Source organism: Salvelinus namaycush, chromosome 39 (assembly GCF_016432855.1).
Source record: "Salvelinus namaycush isolate Seneca chromosome 39, SaNama_1.0, whole genome shotgun sequence".
Taxonomy (NCBI): domain Eukaryota; kingdom Metazoa; phylum Chordata; class Actinopteri; order Salmoniformes; family Salmonidae; genus Salvelinus; species Salvelinus namaycush.
Window position 1 is genome coordinate 11,379,404 of NC_052345.1, and position 20,468 is coordinate 11,399,871.

General features: G+C 42.0%; 1 protein-coding gene across 1 annotated transcript in view; it reads right to left on the reverse strand.

The window, feature by feature from the left end:
• Nucleotides 1-1,014: 1,014 nt before the first annotated feature.
• LOC120032676 (VPS10 domain-containing receptor SorCS1-like) overlaps nucleotides 1,015-20,468 on the reverse strand; it is a 178,951-nt gene continuing 159,497 nt past the window's right edge. Inside the window, exons 19-26 of the mRNA XM_038978874.1 lie at nucleotides 20,236-20,422; nucleotides 18,225-18,358; nucleotides 17,455-17,578; nucleotides 17,064-17,176; nucleotides 10,499-10,633; nucleotides 7,117-7,216; nucleotides 6,341-6,446; nucleotides 1,015-1,192 (exon numbers count right to left, since the gene is read on the reverse strand). Of these exons, the coding sequence (XP_038834802.1) occupies nucleotides 1,015-1,192; nucleotides 6,341-6,446; nucleotides 7,117-7,216; nucleotides 10,499-10,633; nucleotides 17,064-17,176; nucleotides 17,455-17,578; nucleotides 18,225-18,358; nucleotides 20,236-20,422 (1,077 nt within the window). The remainder of the gene's footprint in view (nucleotides 1,193-6,340; nucleotides 6,447-7,116; nucleotides 7,217-10,498; nucleotides 10,634-17,063; nucleotides 17,177-17,454; nucleotides 17,579-18,224; nucleotides 18,359-20,235; nucleotides 20,423-20,468) is intronic.

Below are 20,468 nucleotides of genomic sequence, written 5' to 3' on the forward strand. Positions count from 1 at the left end.
AACTCAGCATTCTTTGTCCTCCAAACACGACGAGTTGAGTTTTTACCAAAAAGTTATATTTTGGTTTCATCTGACCATATGACATTCTCCCAATCTTCTTCTGGATCATCCAAATGCTCTCTAGCAAACTTCAGACGGGCCTCGACATGTACTGGCTTAAGCAGGGGGACACGTCTGGCACTGCAGGATTTGAGTCCCTGGCGGCATAGTGTGTTACTGATGGTAGGCTTTGTTACTTTGGTCCCAGCTCTCTGCATGTCATTCACTAGGTCCCCCCGTGTGGTTCTGGGATTTTTGCTCACCGTTCTTGTGATCATTTTGACCCCACGGGGTGAGATCTTGCGTGGAGCCCCAGATTGAGGGAGATTATCAGTGGTCTTGTATGTCTTCCATTTCCTAATAATTGCTCCCACAGTTGATTTCTTCAAACCAAGCTGCTTACCTATTGCAGATTCAGTCTTCCCAGCCTGGTACAGGTCTACAATTTTGTTTCTGGTGTCCTTTGACAGCTCTTTGGTCTTGGCCATAGTGGAGTTTGGAGTGTGACTGTTTGAGGTTGTGGACAGGTGTCTTTTATACTGATAACAAGTTCAAACAGGTGCCATTAATACAGGTAACGAGTGGAGGACAGAGGAGCCTCTTAAAGAAGGTCTGTGAGAGCCAGAAATCTTGCTTGTTTGTAGGTGACCAAATACTTATTTTCCACCATAATTTGCAAATAAATTCATAAAAAATCCTACAATGTGATTTTCTGTATTTTTTTTCTCATTTTGTCTGTCATAGTTGAAGTGTACCTATGATGAAAATTACAGGCCTCTCTCATCTTTTTAAGTGGGAGAACTTGCACAATTGGTGGCTGACTAAATACTTTTTTGCCCCACTGTATATGACAAGAAATGGCAGTAAAAGTGTAATTACATTTGTAGTACTGGACTTAGTAACTCATAAATAAGAAAAAGAAAAGAAAAGAAAAGAAAAAGAAAGATTTAATTTTTTTAAATAAAAGTGGCGTAGTCACTCACCGATGGGCCGTGTGTTCAACTCTGTGTCCATAAGCTCCGGAGAAGTCACCAGCTCCCTCGGAGTGTTCGGGGACACCAGGGTGCTTTCCGTAGGACTTACTGGACTCTGGATCATTTCTTGTTCTTTTTCGTTCTGCATCTGCGCATAGACGTTGAGGCCTGGGATCTTCCTTGAGGAAATATTTACAATGAGACGGGGGATAAAGACATTTGCCAGACTAATAAAATGGGAGGGATTGCCTGCATTGCCTGCCTTGGGGACCAAATAATTCTGATGCTCCTCTTTACAACCCAATAATGTGTAGACGCACCCAGGAGATATAACGAGTTGACTTAAATGCTTTGTTTCGATGCTTTCCGGCCTTATGTATAATTTTTTATATATTTGTATGTAAAATAGGATTATACTGTATGTCTTTGGAAGGCAGAGGGTCTGGGCAGAGGAGATGTACAGTTGAAGTCGGAAGTTAACATACACTTAGGTTGGAGTCATTAAAACTCGTTTTTCAACCACTCCACATATTTCTTGTTAACAAACTATAGTTTCGGCAAGTCGGTTAGGACATCTACTTTGTGCATGACACAAGTCATTTTTCCAACAATTGTTTACAGACAGATTATTTCACTTATAATTCACTTTATCACAATTCCAGTGGGTCAGAAGTTTACATACACTAAGTTGACTGTGCCTTTAAACAGCTTGGAAATTTCCAGAAATTATGTCATGGCTTTGAAGCTTCTGATAGGCTAATTGATGGGTTAATTGACATCATTTGAGTCAATTGGAGGTGTACCTGTGGATGTATTTCAAGGACTACCTTCAAACTCAGTGCCTTTTTACTTGACATCATGGGAAAATCAAAAGAAATCAGTCAAGACCTCAGAAAAAACTGTGTAGATCTCCACAAGCCTGGTTCATCCTTGGGAGCAATTTCCAAATGCCTGAAGGTACCACGTTCATCTGTAAAAACAATAGTACGCAAGTATAAACACCATGGGACCACGCAGCCATCATACCGCTCAGGAAGGAGATGCATTCTGTCTCCTAGAGATTAATGTACTTTGGTGCGAAAAGTGTGAATCAATCCCAGAACAACAGCAAAGGACCCTGTGAAGATGCTGGAGGAAACGGGTACAAAAGTATCTATATCCACAGTAAAACAAGTCCTATATCGACATAACCTGAAAGGCCGCTCAGCAAGGAAGAAGCCAATGCTCCAAAACCACCATAAAAAAGCCAGACTACGGTTTGCAACTCCACATGGGGACAAAGATCGTACTTTTGGAGAAATGTCCTCTGGTCTGATGAAACAAAAATAGAACTGTTTGGCCATAATGACCATCGATATCTTTGGAAGAAAATGGGGGATGCTTGCAAGCCGAAGAACACCATCCCAACAGTGAAGCACGGGGGTGGCAGCATCATGTTGTGGGGGTGCTTTGCTGCAGGAGGGACTAGTGCTTTTCAGAAAATAGATGGCATCATGAGAAGGATAATTATGTGGATATATTGAAGCAACATCTCAAGACATCAGTCAGGAAGTTAAAGCTTGGACAATGACCCCAAGCATACTTCCAAAGTTGTGGCCAAATGGCTTAAGGACAACAAAGTCAAGGTATTGGTGTGGCCATCACAAAGCCCTAACCTCAATCCCATAGAAAATGTGTGGGCAGAACTGAAAAAGCATGTGCGAGCAGGGAGGCCTACAAACCTGACTCAGTTACACCAGCTCTGTCAGGAGGAATGGGCCAAAATTCACCCAACTTATTGTGGGAAGCTTGTGGAAGGCTACCCAAAACACTTGACCCAAGTTAAAGAATTTCAAGGCAATGTTATCAAATACTAAATGAGTGTACGTAAACTTATGACCCACTGGGAATGTGATGAAAGAAATAAAAGCTGAAATAAATCATTCTCTCTACTATTATTCTGACATTTCCCATTCTTAAAATAAAGTGGTGATCCTAACTGACCTAAGACAGGGACTTTTTACTCGGATTATATGTCAGGAATTGTGAAAAACTGAGTTTAAACTTCTTATGGCTTGGGGGCAGTATTTCGACGTCTGGATGAGAAGCGTGCCCAAAGTAAACTGCATGTTACTCAGGCCCAGTAGCTAGGATATGCATATATGGTAGATTTGGATAGAAGACACTCTAAAGTTTCTAAAACTGTTAAAATAATGTCTGTGAGTATAACAGAACTGATATGGCAGGTGAAAACCTGAGGAAAAGCCATCCAGGAAGTGTGATTTTTTTGATGTGGGTATTTTCAATTGAATGCCAATAGAGTATCTAATGGGTTAGGACCCAGATTGCAGTTCCTATGGCTTCCACTAGATTTCAGCCATCTTTAGACATTGTTTCAGGCTTGTTTTCTGAAAAATTAGGAAGAATGCAACCTTTCTGTCAGCGGACTGTAGAATCATGCAGAGCTGGTTTGCGCGCGTGACCGAGTGCGCACCCTTCATTGTTTTTCCTTTCTATTGAATACGCTATTGTCCGGTTGAAATATTATTGATTATTTAGACAATTGACAACCTGAGGATTCATTATAAACATTGTTTGACATGTTTCGATGAACTTTACCGGTACTATTAGGATATATTCGTCTGCATGTTTTGACTGCCTTTGAGCCAGTGGATTACTGAACAAAACGCGCCAACCAAACTGAGTTTTTGGGTTTATAAAGAGGGACTTTATCGAACAAAAAGAACATTTATTGTGTAGATGGGACTCTTGTGACTGCAACCATATGAAGATCTTCAAAGGTAAGTGATACATTTTATCGCTATTTCTGATTTTTGTAATTCCTTTACTTGGTTGTAAAATGTTTGTATGCGGGGCGCTGTCCTCAGATTAATCGCATGGTATGCTTTCACCGTAAAGCCTTTTTGAAATCTGACAAAGCGGCTGGATTAACTTCTCTAGGATAGGGGGCAGAATTTTCACTTTGGATGAATAGCGTGCCCAGAGTGAACTGCCTCCTACTCTGTCCCAGATGCTAATATATGCATATTATTATTACTATTGGATATAAAACACTCTGAAGTTTCTAAAACTGTTTGAATGATGTCTGTGAGTATAACAGAACTCATATGGCAGGCATAAACCTGACAAAAAATCCAAACAGGAAGTGGGAATCCTGAGGCTGGTCGATTTTCAACTCATCGCCTATTCAAATCCCAGTAAGATATGGATCTGTTTGCACTTATATGTCAACACCACTAGATGTCAACAGTCTGTAGAATGTTGAATGAAGCCTCTACTGTGATGTGGGGCCGGATGGGAGGTGTTTGGCAGAGTGCCAGTTCCTGGTCACGCGCATTCCACATGATATCGAATTGCGTTCCGTTTCTATAGTTACTTCTATAGACACAAAGGAATTCTCCGGTTGGAACGTTATTGAATATTTATGATAACAACATCCTGAAGATTGATTCTCTACTTAGTTTGACAAGTTTATTCGACCTGTAATATAACTTTTTGAAGTTTTCGTCCGACGTTCGCCTGGATCTGCGCGAGCGTTTGGATATGTGTACTATACGTGCAAACAGAAGTAGCTACTTGGACATAAATAATGGACATTATCGAACAAAACAACAATTTATTGTGGAACTAGGATTCCTGGGAGTGCATTCTGATGAAGATCATCAAAGGTAAGGGAATATTTATGATGTAATTTCGTTTTTCTGTTGACTCCAACATGGCGGAGAAATGTTGTTTATATCTGAGCGCCGTCTCAGATTATTGCATTGTTTGCTTTTTCCATAAAGTTTTTTAAAATCTGACACAGCGGTTGCATTAAGAACAAGTGTATCTTTAATTTTATGTAAAATATGTATCTTTCATCAAAATTTATGATGAGTATTTCTGTTATTTGATGTGGCTCTCTGCAATTTCTCCGGATATTTTGGAGGCATTTTTGAACATGGCGCCAATGTAAACTAAGATTTTTGGATATAAATATGCACATTATCGAACAAAAAATACATGTATTGTGTAACATGATGTCCTATGGGTGTCATCTGATGAAGATCATCAAAGGTTAGTGATTAATTTTATCTCTATTTCTGCTTTTTGTGACTCCTATCTTTGGCTGGGAAAATGGCTGTGTTTTTCTGTGGCTATGTACTGACCTAACATAATAGTTTGGTGTGCTTTTGCCGTAAATCCTTTTTGAAATCAGACATGTTGGCTGGATTCACAACATGTATAACTTTAATTTGGTGTCTTTAATGTGTGATTTCATGAAAGATTGAATTTTATATTAATTTATTTAAATTTGGCGCGCTGCATTTTTACTGGCTTTTGGCCAAGTGGGACGTTAGCGTCCCACATATCCCAGAGAAGTTAACAAGAAGTTGATCTTTAAGCCGATGTATAACACTTGTATTTCTTATGAATGTTTATTATGACTATTTCTGTATTTTGAATTTGGCGCTCTGCAATTTCACCGGATGTTGTCCAGGTGGGCCGCTAGCGGAACGCCTGCACCAGAAAGGTTAAATGTATTTGGCCGAGGTGTATGTAAACTTCCGACTTCAACTGTAGTCGTGGTTTGTGTGTATCTGTACATTTCTGTTCATATGTGTTTGTTTGTATTTGATGCAAAAAAAGAAAGAGAACACATAAAAATAAAATATTATAAAAAAAGGAAGGCAATTCGACATTCTACTGTATAAACACATTTATGTTCTAAGATCTATACGTTGTTGCGCTCTCTTTCTCTCCCTCTTCTGTTTCTCTCTATAGATCTTGTCTCATTGACCCCTACTGCCCTTTTCACACAGAACTGTACCATGGTGGACGGAAATAATTTAACATTTCAGAAAGGTCAACTAGCAAAGCTCAAAGGGCTAAATATTGATAATGCCTGAAGGCTGACTGGCATTTCATTTGCGGACAGAGAAAATGCCTCGACAAAAGGATTCTAAGAAAGTTGAGAGATAAGCCATTTCTCCCTTGAAACTGAAAGTTTTCACAGACGTTTGATAGACAGTATTTTTGTTAAATGCCAAATGTCTAGACACTCAGTAACTCCCATTTGGTTAGTAATTTTACCCAATGTTCTTTCTGATATATAACCATAATTATACTGTAGCTCATAGCTCACAATTGGTGTCAGAAGTGGGATTAGACCCTAGTCGAACAGTGAGATCATAGCTCACTCCTTAGTGTCCTAGCTAACTCAAAATGTTTCGGCAACACTCAGGAACTTTCCCACTTGGTTAGTAACATTCTCCCAACGTCCTGGCAACTTACAACCAGATATGGGTTATAGAGATCATTTCTACAGTATATCATGAGCACTGTACCTTTTGAATTTGTAGACGACAAATATCGCCAAACCCAGAACCACAACCGACAGCAGCATCAGCATGGCCGAGCCGCTGTGGTTCTCACTCGTGTCCACTAGGGGCGCTGTAGAGGTGGGAGACAAGAGTCACACAGTACAGTATACATTGAATTCCAAACAGTTTCCATAGAGAACAAGTAAATCATGCGTTTAAGAAGTCAACATGAAAAGAGACACCTACTAATTAATAAAATACAAAATATAACAAAATAATAAAAATATATGAAATTGTATTGTGATTACGTTTTTGATACGGTAAGTATTTATTGACTTCTCTTACTCTTTATCTTATAAGCCCCTAGGACAGTAGCAGCATCCCCAAAAGGAAGAGGCACACATACTTGTAACGATGCTCACTCTCTGAATGTCTCTGTGTAGCTACATGATGGGAGCCAATCAGACAACAGGGTTGGGGGGTGTTAGTTAGTCGCTGGGCAGGAAATAGACCTCCTGGGCCTGTATTCACAAAGAGTCTTAGTGTAGGAGTGCTGATCTAGGATCAGGTCCTTCCTTTCCATATAATCTTATTTGTTATGATCTAAAAGGTTAAACTGATCCAAGATCTGCAGTCCTATTCTGAGACACTTTGTGAATACGGGCCCTAGCTCTCTATTTCTATCTAGAACTATCTCTATCCATCTATATAGTCATTAAAAAGACCCAGTTATCCTCAATACACCTAGCAAACACAAACAAAATGTAGGTATTTGTACTCGAAGAGATGCAGACACTTACCTGCTGACAAATGTGCAGCGTATACTGTGACCTGGACCCCAGGCCGAAGGGTGAACTGGACCAGGTTTTGGTTGAGGGCGCTAAGTAAGATTTCAGTGAGCTAGAGAGGTAGAGACAAACACGACAAAAAACATGATTTAAAAAAAGTATATGTGCATCGATTTACATAATTAGAGTATTGAGATTTCTAAATAAACGTATTGGAACTTTTTATATCAGAGATCTGTGAGAGTACATTTCACATTTAGCGTCTTATCCAGAGCAACTTACAGGAGCAATTAGGGTTAAGTGCGTTGCTCAAGGGCACACGTTGTTGTCCTGACACCGACAACAATGAGACAGCCTATAGGGAGGTCAGAAACCTGGCAGTGTGTTGCCAAGACAACAACCTCTCCCTCAATGTGAGCAAGACAAAGGAGCTGATCGTGGACAACAGGAACAGGCAGGCCGAACAGGCCCCCATTAACATTGACGGACTGTAATGGAGCGTGTCGAGAGTTTCAAGTTCCTTGGTGTCCACATCACCAACGAACTATCATGGTCCAAACACACCTAGACAGACGTGAAGAGGGCACGACAAAAACTTTTCCCCCTCAAGAGACTGAAAAGATTTGGCATGGGTCCCCAGATCCTCAAGAATTTCTACAGCTGCACCATCGAGAGCATCCTGACCGGTTGCATCACCTCCTGATATGACAACTGCTAGGCATCTGACTGTAATGCGCTACAGAGGGTAGTGTGTACAGCCCAGTACATCACTGGGGCCAAGCTTCCTGCCATCCAGGACCTATATACTAGGCGGTGTCAGAGGAAAGCCCAAAAAATTGTCAAAGATTGTTTTCTCTGCTACTGCATGGCTAGCGTTACCGGAGCGCCAAGTCTAGGACCAAAAGGCTCCTTAACAGCTTCTACCCCCAAGCCATAAGACTGCTGAACAATTAATCAAATGGCCACCCGGACAATTTACATTGACACCCATCCCCTCCCATTTGTTTTTACACTGCTGCTACTCACTGTTTATTATGTATGTATAGTCATTCTACCTACTGTACATGTACAAATTACCTAAGACTAACCTGTCCTCCCACACATTGACTCGGTACCGGTACCCACTGTATCGTTATTAGCCTCATTATTGTTACTTTTTATTATATTTTACTTTAGTTTATTTGGTAACTATTTTCTTAACTCTTTCTTGAACTGCATGCATTGTTGGTTAACTGCTTGTAAGTAAGCATTTCATGAGCCGAATACCTGTTGTATTCGGCTCATGTGACTGATTAACAGATGGTTCACCTATTCGGAGCGGAGATTCAAACCAGCAACCTTTCGGTTACTGTCCCAACGCTCTTGACCCCTAGTCTATAGGTCAACACTAAATCAAATCCAACTGTATCTAAACTGCATAAATCATCTCAATACACTTCACCATACAGTATAAGAGACAGAATAGAAGATATCTAGCAGTATCATTAAATAGTATAACCAGTATAACTACTCTAGTCATATTATTGGTTCGTTTCAGAATGAGTTTCTTCTCATGCATACCATGCTGAGGTAGATCTTTCCACCACATACTTACTGATACTACACACCCCACGGCTCACTGCATCCTCCCTCCACCCAGAAACCAATTTAAAGTGAAAATATCTATGGATGAATCCGTGCCGGTTCTCACCACTTTAATACATAATGTAGGACCTGGTTTTTACTTCGGTTTTTAGAGCAACACGTAACCTTCTGCACAGAGAACGTGCAGTTTGGACATATATCAGACGTATCACCCTGACCTGGAGGCTACAGCTGGAATACAGTGTTTCATTTCATGATGCTACCAATTTAGTCCGGACATGGTCCCCTGAATTATACCGTCCATATGATGTCAATCACACAAATGTTGATTTGTACCATTATAAATCTAAACTGTAGCACATTATGTCAGATATGTCATTTAACAAAGTTGTATCCTTTTTACTTTGCATTCAGACCAAAGACTAAAACAGAGAATATGCATGCAGGTCATGCATAGAAAGACCCTGGCTAAACAAATTCCCTTTTCCCTGCGGAATCCGTGTTATTTCTTTGCTAGGCTTCATTAATTTGATCTGCCTCATTTACCAAATGAATTGTGATATGAGTAGTTTCTCCCAGTCCTTCCAGCTTTTATATTTCTTACCAAGTTTAAAATTAGACTATAGCTATGAATAATTACTTTTTCCTCACTGTGTATCGGGGTCACTAAATCTATTATACAATCTAATAAGCACAACCGCACATTACACTTTCAAGATGCAAACCTTGAATAAAGATGTATTGCTGGGGCCTGAGTGAGAAGGGTCTTGCCATAGCCAGGCTATCAGGCAGATTTGAGGGGGGGAAATACAATTAATTTCTTCCTGGTTCTATTCTACTCACATCTTTTTAATGATCATCCATTATCTATTATATGGACCTAGGAGCTAATTCAGTACATCTTGATACCTGCTGCTGATTCAGTGGCCAGTATCAGCAGAGACACTATCTTTGTCTGGGTTAATTCCTGTGAAAGACTGCAACCCTCGCCCTCTCACATAGAGATGACTCGGGGTATTCTACAGTAAAGTTGTCAGCAGTGACGACTTTTAAAAGCTTGTCACACTTATTGATGAGGCTAGATGATATTCTGCAGTGTGTGTGTGTGTGTGTGTGTGTGTGTGTGTGTGTGTGTGTGTGTGTGTGTGTGTGTGTGTGTGTGTGTGTGTGTGTGTGGACAATATTGACATCTACTGGAGAAAATATGAACTCAGCCTTGAACATAAGTACGTTGCAATTCTGTTTTCAGACCATGTAGCAGTATAGACCAACACAGCTATGTATTAGTGAAGAATGTTAGAAAAATGAATATTTCTAAGCCTACTCATGTTTTAGTTCAGTGGAGACTTCTAAATTATGCCAAATGGAATAACAAGGAAATCAACAGATGGCAAACATGTTGGTGCAAGAAAACAAGCGCTTAGCTGTCAAGCCCAAACATCCAACAAGCAGAGTAATATCCCCCTGAAATATAGCTCCAAATGTCATTCAGTGATAATTCAGAGTAAGTATATGTCAAATTAACTCGTAAAAAGTATGCTCCTACTCCCACTCAAACATCTGGCATGAATCAATATAGGAACTTAATGAATTGAATTTTATGGTTTACTTTTATGGAAATGTAGTTGTCAGATACCCATTTTGGTAATATTTAACTTACAGGTAACACTGACAGATATAATGCTTTTTTTAACCTGTTACAAACATGAATAAGCCGTTATATCATGTCTTTTGAATAAGGCTAAGGCCTATAATATGTTATGTCTATGTTTCAACTCACACAAAATGCCTGTTATTTAATCAATCATACCTGGTTTAAATGAGCTGAGTTCTTCTCCGGCTTGCCCTCCGTTAACTCTTTGTCTGGCAGGAGGAAAAACTCTGCTGCCGTGGGCAAACCTGGTAGGACGGTGACAAGGAGCCGCTCCGGGGTCACCCCTGTGGCCTAGAGAAAGATGAGGAGGAGGGAGAGAAAGAAGAGAGAGATGAGAAGGGTAGGATGAGGAGTTGGGAAAGGAAGAGGAAAAGAAGAAGAGGGAGATGGAGAGGGAGAGGAGGAAGATGAAGAGGAGGGAGAGGGAGAGGAGGAAGATGAAGAGGAGGAAGATGAAGAGGAGGAAGATGAAGAGGAGGGAGATGGAGAGGTAGAGGAGGAAGTTGGAGAGGGAGAGGAGGAAGATGAAGAGGAGGAGGGAGATGGAGAGGAAAGGGAAGAAGAACAGAAAGAGGAGGAGTAAGAGGAAGAATTCCCCATCAACCATTTGGACCAGACTGGGTCGCTTTCATGTCACTAAGCACATCATCAGAGGAAAGCAGTGGCATTGAAAAATAGGAATTGTCTGGATGGTTGTAATTAGTGTGACTGTGATACATTGCTGCGATACTCACTGTGATACACTATTACTAACATCAATGAGACTTAGATCTGAAATGATCATACTACTCAGGTCCTGAGCTATTCGTAGCAAATATGGTACGATTTCCGTTCTCAAAAATACTGAATAGTATGAGCAATTCAATACATTTTGTGGATACTACAATGTCTACCAAGCAGGTCATATGTTGTGTGGATTTGAAATACACGGTATATACAAAAGTATGTGGACACCCCTTCAAATTAGTGAATTAGGCTATTTCAGCACACTTGCTGCTGACAGGTATATAAAATTGAGCACACAGCCATGCAATCTCCATAAACAAACATGGGCAGAATGGCCTTTCTGTAGAGCTCAGTGACTTTCAACGTGGCACCGTCATAGGATCCCACCTTTCATTCGTCAAATTTCTACCCTGCTAGAGCTGCCCCGGTCAACTGTAAGTGCTGTTATTGTGACGTGGAAACATCTAGGAGCAACAACGGCTCAGCAGTGAAGTGGTAGGCCACACAAGCTCACAGAACGGGACCGACGAGTGCTGAAGTGGGTAGCCCACTACCGAGTTCAAAACTGCCTCTGGAAGCAACGTCAACACAAGAACTGTTCGTCAGGAGCTTCATGAAATGGGTATCCACGGTCGAGCAGCCGCACACAAGCCTAAGATCACCATGCGCAATGCCAAGCGTCGGCTGGAGTGGTGTAAAGCTCCCTGCCATTGGACTCGGTTACTGCCCCAACGCAGTGGAAAGCGTTCTCTGGAGAGATGAATCACACTTCACCATCTGGCAATCCGACGGACGACTCTGGGTTTGGCGGATGCCAGGAGAACGCTACGTGCCCCAATGCATAGTGCCAACTGTAAAGTTTGGTGAAGGAGGAATAATTGTCTGGGGCTGTTTCATAGTTTGGGCTAGGCCCCTTAGTTCCAGAGAAGGGAAATCTTAATGCTAGAGCATACAATGACATTCTAGATGATTCCGTGCTTCCAACTTTGTGGCAACAGTTTGGGGAAGGCCCTTTCCTGTTTCATCATGACAATGCCCCGTGACCAAAGTGAGGTCCATATAGAAATGATTTGTCGAGATCAGTGTGGAAGAACTTGACTGGCCTGCACAGAGCCCTGACCTCAACCTCATCGACACTTTTGGGATGAATTGGACTGCCGACTGTGAGCCAGGCCTAATCACCTAACATCAGTGCTCGACCTGTGAGAAAAAATACATATTTACCTGCTTCGTTTGAAAATGAATAGTTAACTTCTCTAGGGTAGGGGGCAGCATTCAGAAATGTGGATGAAAAGCATGCCCAAATTAAACTGCCTGCTTCTCTGGCCCAGAAGATATGATATGCATATAACTGGTAGACTTGGATAGAAAACACTCTAAAGTTTCCCAAACTGTTAAAATAGTGTCTGTGAGTATAACAGAACTGATTTGGCAGGCAAAAACCTGAGAAAAATCATTTTTTTTTGGTTTTGTAGTTTTCTATTCAATGCCATTACAGTATCCATTGACTTAAGACTCAAATTGCAGTTCCTATGCCTTCCACTAGATGTCAACAGTCTTTAGAAATTGTTTCAGGCTTGTATTCTGAAAAATGAGGAAGTAAGAGCAGTCTGAATGAGTGGACCCTAAAGTGTCACAGAGCTTTTTCATGCGTGCGACCGAGAGAGTGCCTTTCTTGTTTACCTTTTATATTGACGACGTTATTGTCCGGTTGAAATTATCGATTATTTAGGCTAAAAACAACCTGAGGATTGAATATAAACATCGTTTGACATGTTTCTATGAACTTTACGGATACAATTAGTTTTTTTTGTCTGCCTGTTTTGACTGCGTTTGAGCCTATGGATTACTGAAGAGAACGCGCAAACAAAACTGAGGTTTTTGGATATAAAGAGACTTTATCGAACAAAAGGAACATTTATTGAGTAAATGAATGTCTGCTGAGTGCAACCATATGAACATCATCAAAGGTAAGGTATTAATTTTATCTCTATTTCTGACTTGTGTAACTCTTCTACTTGGCTGGTTACTGTTTGTAATGATTTGTCTGCTGGGCTATGTTCTCAAATAATCGTAAGGTATGCTTTCGCTGTAAAGCATTTTAAAAATCTGACACCGTGGTTGGATTCACAAGAAGTTAATCTTTAAACCTATGTAAAATATGTTTTTTTTTCTGAATTTTTTTAATGAGTGTTTCTGTATTTGAATTTGGCGCCCAGCAGTTTCACTGGCTGTTGAAGAGGTGGGACGCTAACGTCTCACGTACCCAAGAGAGGTTAACAATGATATGCTGAACAAATCGTAAGAGATTTTCATAACTAGTAGTGCTGTGCTTCTAAAAAGGGATGGCTCTCCTCTAGCCCCCTGCAGCTGGTCTGTGAGTATAACCAAGGACATACTGTGACCTGAGATGGAGATAGCCTGGATGGGGTAGAACAAACCCCTATTTGTTCTAATCATCTTTTCTTCTGAGAAACTACGCTAGGGAGGGGTAAACAACACCCGGTGCACATAACCACAAGATGGACCCAAGGTGGCTTATGATGCCTCAATCTGCATGGGAGGGGTGGAACCAGCCATGACTAAGCATTTTTAGGTTTGATATATACAGTTGAAGTCAGAAGTTTACAAACACCTCGGCCAAATACATTTAAACTCAGTTGTTCACAAATCCTGAAATGTAATCCTTTAATGTCTTAGGTCAATTAGGATCACCACTTTACTTTAAGAATGTGAAATGTCAGAATAATAGTAGAGAGAATTATTTATTTCAGCTTTTATTTCTTTCATCACATTCCCAGTGGATCAGAAGTTTACATACAATCAATTAGTATTCGGTAGCATTGCCTTTAAATTGTTTCACTTGGGTCAAACGTTTCGGGTAGCCTTCCACAAGCTTCCCACAATAAGTTGGGTGAATTTTGGCACATTCCTCCTGACAGAGCTGGTGAACTGAGTCAGGTTTGTAGGCCTCCTTGCTCGCACACGCTTTTTCAGTTCTGGCCACAAATTTCTATGGGATTGAGGTCAGGGCTTTGTGATGGCCACTCCAATACCTTGACTTTGTTATCCTTAAGCCATTTTGAAACAACTTTGGAAGTATGCTTGGGGTAATTGTCCATTTGGAAGATCCATTTGTGACCAAGCTTTAACTTCCTGACTGTAGTCTCATAGAAATGTTTATTTTTTTTAAAATATATATTTCTTACCTTTATTTAACTAGGCAAGTCAGTTAAGAACAAATTTGTGTTTTCAATGACGGCCTAGGAACAGTGGGTTAAATGCCTTGTTCAGGGGCAGAACGACAGATTTGTACCTTGTCAGGTCAGGGATTCGATCTTGCAACCACTAGGCTACCATATGTCCCATATGTCTTTGATGACTGATGTCTTGAGATGTTGCTTCAATATGTCCACATAATTTTCCTTCGTCATGATGCCATCTATTTTGTGAAGGGCACCAGTCCCTCCTGCAGCAAAGCACCCCCACAACATGATGCTGCCACCCCCGTGCTTCACAGTTGGGATGGTGTTCTTCGGCTTGCAAGCCTCCCCCTTTTTCCTCAAAACATAACAATAGTCATTATGGCCAAACTGTTCTATTTTTGTTTCATCAGACCAGAGGACATTTCTCCAAAAAGTATGATCTTTGTCCCCATGTGCAGTTGCAAACCGTATTCTGGCCTTTTTATGGCGGTTTTGGAGCAGTGGCTTCTTCCTTGCTGAACGTCCTTTCAGGTTATGTCGACATAGGACTCGTTTTCCTGTGGATATAAGTGCTTTTGTACCTGTTTCCTCCAGCATCTTCACAGGGTCCTGTGCTGTTGTTTTGGGATTGATTTGCACTTTTCGCACCAAAGTACATTAATCTCTAGGAGACAGAATGCATCTCCTTCCTGAGCGGTATGATGGCTGCGTGGTCCCATGGTGTTAATACCTGCATACTATTGTTTGTACAGATGAACGTGGTACCTTCAGGCGTTTGGAAATTGCTCCTCAGGATGATCCAGACATGTGGAGGTCTACAATTTTTTTATGAGGTGTTGGCTGATTTCTTTTGATTTTCCCATGATGTCAAGCAAAGAGGCACTGAGTTTGAAGGTAGGCCTTGAAATACATCCGCAGGTACACCTCCAATTGACTCAAATTATGTCAATTAGCCTATCAGAAGCTTCTAAAGCCATGGCATCATTTTCTGGAATTTTCCAAGCTTTTTAAAGGCACAGTCAACTTAGTGTATGTAAACTTCTGACCCACTGGAATTGTGATATAGTGAATTAATTATAAGTGAAATAATCTGTCTGTAAACATTTGTTGTAAAAATGACTTGTGTCATGCACAAAGTAGATGTCCTAACCGACTTTCCAAAACTATAGTTTGTCAACAAGAAATGTGTGGAGTGGTTGAAAAACGAGTTTTAATGACTCCAACATAAGTGTATGTAAACTTCCGACTTCAACTGTAGGATCTCTGTTTTTTTAAGTATTGTTGAGCTTTCGGTCCAACACACAAGAGTGTGGGTTCGACCAGCTTCATTATTGCAATAATTAATCAATATTGATCAAAGATGATTGTTTGAAGAAATGACAAAGTCTCTCTCACTTGGTTAGAATTTCCACCACAGACCTCACTAATGCTCTGGTGGCTGAATGGAAGCAAGTCCCTGCAGCAATGTTCCAACATCTAGTGGAAAGCCTTCCCAGGAGAGTGGAGGCTGTTATAACAACAAAGGGGGACGAACTCCATATTAATGTCAAAGATTTTGAAATGTGACGTTTGACGAGAAGGTGTCCACATACTTTTGTTCATGTAGTGCATGTCCCTCACACTGACTGGTGATAGCATTCAAAGCTACAGTTCAGCTGGTTCTAAATTCACCAAACCATGACAATCAGACATTCAGTGAGATTTATTTGTGCATGTATGGCCTGAACAAATACGAGCCTGAACTCACAGGTGACCAGAAATTCCATAGTTCAATGTGACAGGGATGGCAGTGCAACAGCAATTTAGAATGTACTTGAAGTAATTTTCCCTTGCCAGTTAACATCTCAGTCATGACCTGAGGTCACAGGGAATGTATTGTAAAGTGGGCAACAGACTAAATACACTGAACCAAAATATAATCGCCAAAGTGTTGATCACATGTTTCATGAGCTGAAATAAAAAATCCCAGACATTTTCCATACGCACAAAAAGCTTATTTCTATCAAATGTTGTGCACAAATTTGTTTACATCCCTGTTAGGTGTGGCATATCAAGAAGCTAATTAAACAGCATGATCATTCCACAGGTGTATCTTGTGCTGGGGACAATAAAAGATCACTTTAAAAGTGTAGTTTTGTCACACAACACAATGCCACAGATGTCTCAAGTTTTGAGGGAGCGTGCAATTGGCATGCTGACTAGAGGAAAGTCCACCAGAGCTTTTGCCAGATAATGTAATTTTCATATCTCTACCAGAAGCTGCCTCCAACATCGTTTTAGAGAATTTGGCAGTACGTCCAACTGGCCTTACAATCGTAGACCACTTGTAACCACTCCAGCCCAGGACCTCCACATCTGGCTTCTTTACCTGTGGGATCATTTGAGGTGGGGGCGGGGGAGGTGTTGAAGTATTCCTGTCTGTAATAAAGCGCTTTTGTGGGGAAAAAATATTTGTGATTGGCTGGACCTGGCTCCCAAGTGGGTGGGCCTATGCTCTCCCAGCCCCACCCATGGCTGTGCCGCTACCCAGTCATGTGAAATCCATAGATTAGGGCCTAATTAATTTATTTTAATTGACTGATGTCCTTATATGAACTGTAACTCATAAAAATCGTTGAAATTGTTGCATGTTGTGTTTATATTTCTGCTCAGTGTGTGTGCGTGTGTGTGTGTGTGTGTGTGTGTGTGTGTGTGTGTGTGTGTGTGTGTGTGTGTGTGTGTGTGTGTGTGTGTGTGTGTGTGTGTGTGTGTGTGTATGTAACATACAGTTAGATACAAGGACCACTCACTTTGACCATGGAGTTCTTGATGACTCTGCTGACGTCCAGTCTCCATTCGGCCACGTCGGGGTTGTGGTCGTCCAGGTTAGATGAGAAGGCTAGTAGATGTGACCTGAAATATTCTGCACAGAGAAACAACTATATGATGATCAGCTGATGACGATGCTTTTCTATTTCTGTCCTATTGTCTGAAATAATGAATGTGTCAAATGAATGAGGAGTAAACAATTACTTTTAACTACTTCTAAACAGCTACTTTAAATCGTACTTACTAGCCAACCTCCAGTGCATTAAAATCTACAAAGTCAACTAGAAACCAACCTCCAGCAGTATACATGGCTGTCTGGCCATATAAAAAAATATATATATAAAAATTTAAAAAACCCAGCTCACTGCTCACCGTGGACAGCGATGGTTTTCCGGTCCTGCAGGATGGCGTTCCCAGCGGACACCTGCACGGTGACAGTGTTGACGCCTTCCCTGGAGAACGTGCACGCCACGCTCCCTTCCAGGGTGATTATCGGCTACAAAGAGAAAGAGAGGAGACAGGGAGAGAGAGAAAGAGGGGAAGAGAGGGGGGAGGGAGAGAGGGGAAGGGAGGGGGGAGGGAGAGAGAGAGGAGAGAGGGAACGAGCGGGAGAGAGAGAGAGCGACCGAGAGAGGGGAAGAGCGAGAGAGGGGAAGAGCGAGAGAGCACAGGGGTTCCCAAGAGAGGCCCTTATCAACCGTGTTAACATCTCACACAGGCACTATTTACACTACAGAGGTGTCAGCCGGGAGGCAGGCAGGCAGCCACACACATAAACACAACCCACAACGCCCCCAAAGGAACCATGATCGCAGCTGTGCTGCATAGAACTGTCCGGGGAGAGTTCCATGAGACACCAGCAGTTCTCTCTGTCGTTACTTGGATCTCCATTTGTTTTTGAAATAGCTCAGACATGCTAATTCTGGATCATTTCCTCATGTACTAGAATAGCTAGCAGCTGCATTAGTAGCTAAACTCGTTGCCCAACCAAACAAAACAAATTCTGAATTAAGTCAGACAAATATTGCTCTAATTTGTAAACCTGATACAAATCTTTCTTTATGTCACTTTATCTTACAGTGTGAAGGATGAGCACACAATAAAACTACAAGTCCCAGCAGTATTGAAGTATCTTATCTTACCTCAGTGTTATTTCCGAACCACCATATGTAGGTGACTGTTCCCACTTGGCTAGGCCACAGCACAGCAGTGAGGTTGACTTCCTTACTCTTCACCACCACAAAGGGAGCGGAGAGATGGATATACTCCAGCTGACCTACTCAAAGTAACAAAAATACATGACAGTGAACCCACTGAGACTGACTCCACAATGTTTTGGGGCCTCTAATGAAATGGATAAAGTTGCATTCAAAATGATCTGCCCTAAAAATGCATCACAGTGAACTGACTGAATCCACAAAGTTTGTAGCCCCTTATAATAGGAAATGAAGGCACAAAAAATACATATTACAGTGAACCGATTGACTCCTTAAAGTTTTGGGGCCTCTAATTAAATGAAGGTAAGCAGAAAACTTCAGAGTATCCATCTATGGGCCCCTTATGAATTGAAGGCACATAAAAAAAAGTGAGCTGCATTCAGAGGATCTGGTCCATTCTGGGACGTTGTGGTCGCCATCTGTGTGTTATTTTTCATCCCTGGCACTCCTGGGTCCTGGCTGGTCCCCATTTGTAACGTTTGGCACATCAAGATGGACAGATTGCAAGGTCCCACAGCTCCCTGATCAATAAGTCAACTACGTTACATCTGTCACCCACGAAACCACCAGGGGGGGTCAGCCCCATCATCACAGAGAAGACGGGAATGACTTGCATGTTAGAGTTAGAGTGGGGGTACCCTGAAGGGGTATTATATAGAGAAAAGGGCTTCGGTTTGACTGGAATTGTAATGGATTTAGGCTACCTTCATCTCCACTGATGTCGGACCATGACATGCATATTACACAAACAGATAACAAATATAATGTTCTATGCCAGTGTTTCCCAACCCTGGTCCTCGAATACCCCCAACAGTACACATTTTTATTGTAACCTTGGAAAAGCACACCTGATTCAACTTGTCAACTAATCATCAAGACCCCTCAATGAGTTGAATGAGGTGTGTTTGTCCAGGACTACAATACATTTACATTTACATTTAAGTCATTTAGCAGACGCTCTTATCCAGAGCGACTTACAAGTTGGTGCATTCACCTTATGATATCCAGTGGAACAACCACTTTACAATAGTGCATCTAACTCTTTTAAGGGGGGGGTTAGAAGGATTACTTTATCCTATCCTAGGTATTCCTTAAAGAGGTGGTGTTTCAGGTGTTTCCGGAAGGTGGTGATTGACTCCGCTGACCTGGCGTCGTGGGGGAGTTTGTTCCACCATTGGGGTGCCAGAGCAGCGAACAGTTTTGACTGGGCTGAGCGGGAGCTGTACTTCCTCAGAGGTAGGGAGGCGAGCAGGCCAGAGGTGGATGAACGCAGTGCCCTTGTTTGGGTGTAGGGCCTGATCAGAGCCTGAAGGTACGGAGGTGCCGTTCCCCTCACAGCTCCGTAGGCAAGCACCATGGTCTTGTAGCGGATGCGAGCTTCAACTGGAAGCCAGTGGAGAGAGCGGAGGAGCGGGGTGACGTGAGAGAACTTGGGAAGGTTGAACACCAGACGGGCTGCGGCGTTCTGGATGAGTTGTAGGGGTTTAATGGCACAGGCAGGGAGCCCAGCCAACAGCGAGTTGCAGTAGTCCAGACGGGAGATGACAAGTGCCTGGATTAGGACCTGCGCCGCTTCCTGTGTGAGGCAGGGTCGTACTCTGCGAATGTTGTAGAGCATGAACCTACAGGAACGGGTCACCGCCAATACAAATGTGTACTGTTGGGGTACTCGAGGACCAGGGTTGGGAAACACTGTTCTAAGCAAGTAAAAGTCTGCAAAGGAACAATTTTGTGTGTCAGAATTGTATAACTACCTCACTCAAATGTCTGTAGATTACGGGCTACACTGACTTAAGGTAAGGTACAGTAAGGTAAGGTAAGCTAAACTAAGCTAAGGTATGTAACTACACTCACATGTTAAAGGTTGAAGACCAAACATAAAGTATGGAGGTTGAAAACCATGACTTGGTGAACCCACAGTGAGAGACAGACTCACATGTGACGTGGAGGTACAGCACCACGCTCTCCGACCCCAGGCTGTTCTCTCCTGTAGCGGTCACACGGTATATCCCGACAGCCTTGTAGACGTGCTTGACCCCATTCTCTATGGAGCTCACGTTGGAGTAGGTCAGAGCGTGACCGTCCCCGAAGTCCACCATGATGCTCGTCCTGGCTCCGTCGCCCTATACAGGAGGTAGCAGTCATCAACGATTGAAGAAAGAGAACGGT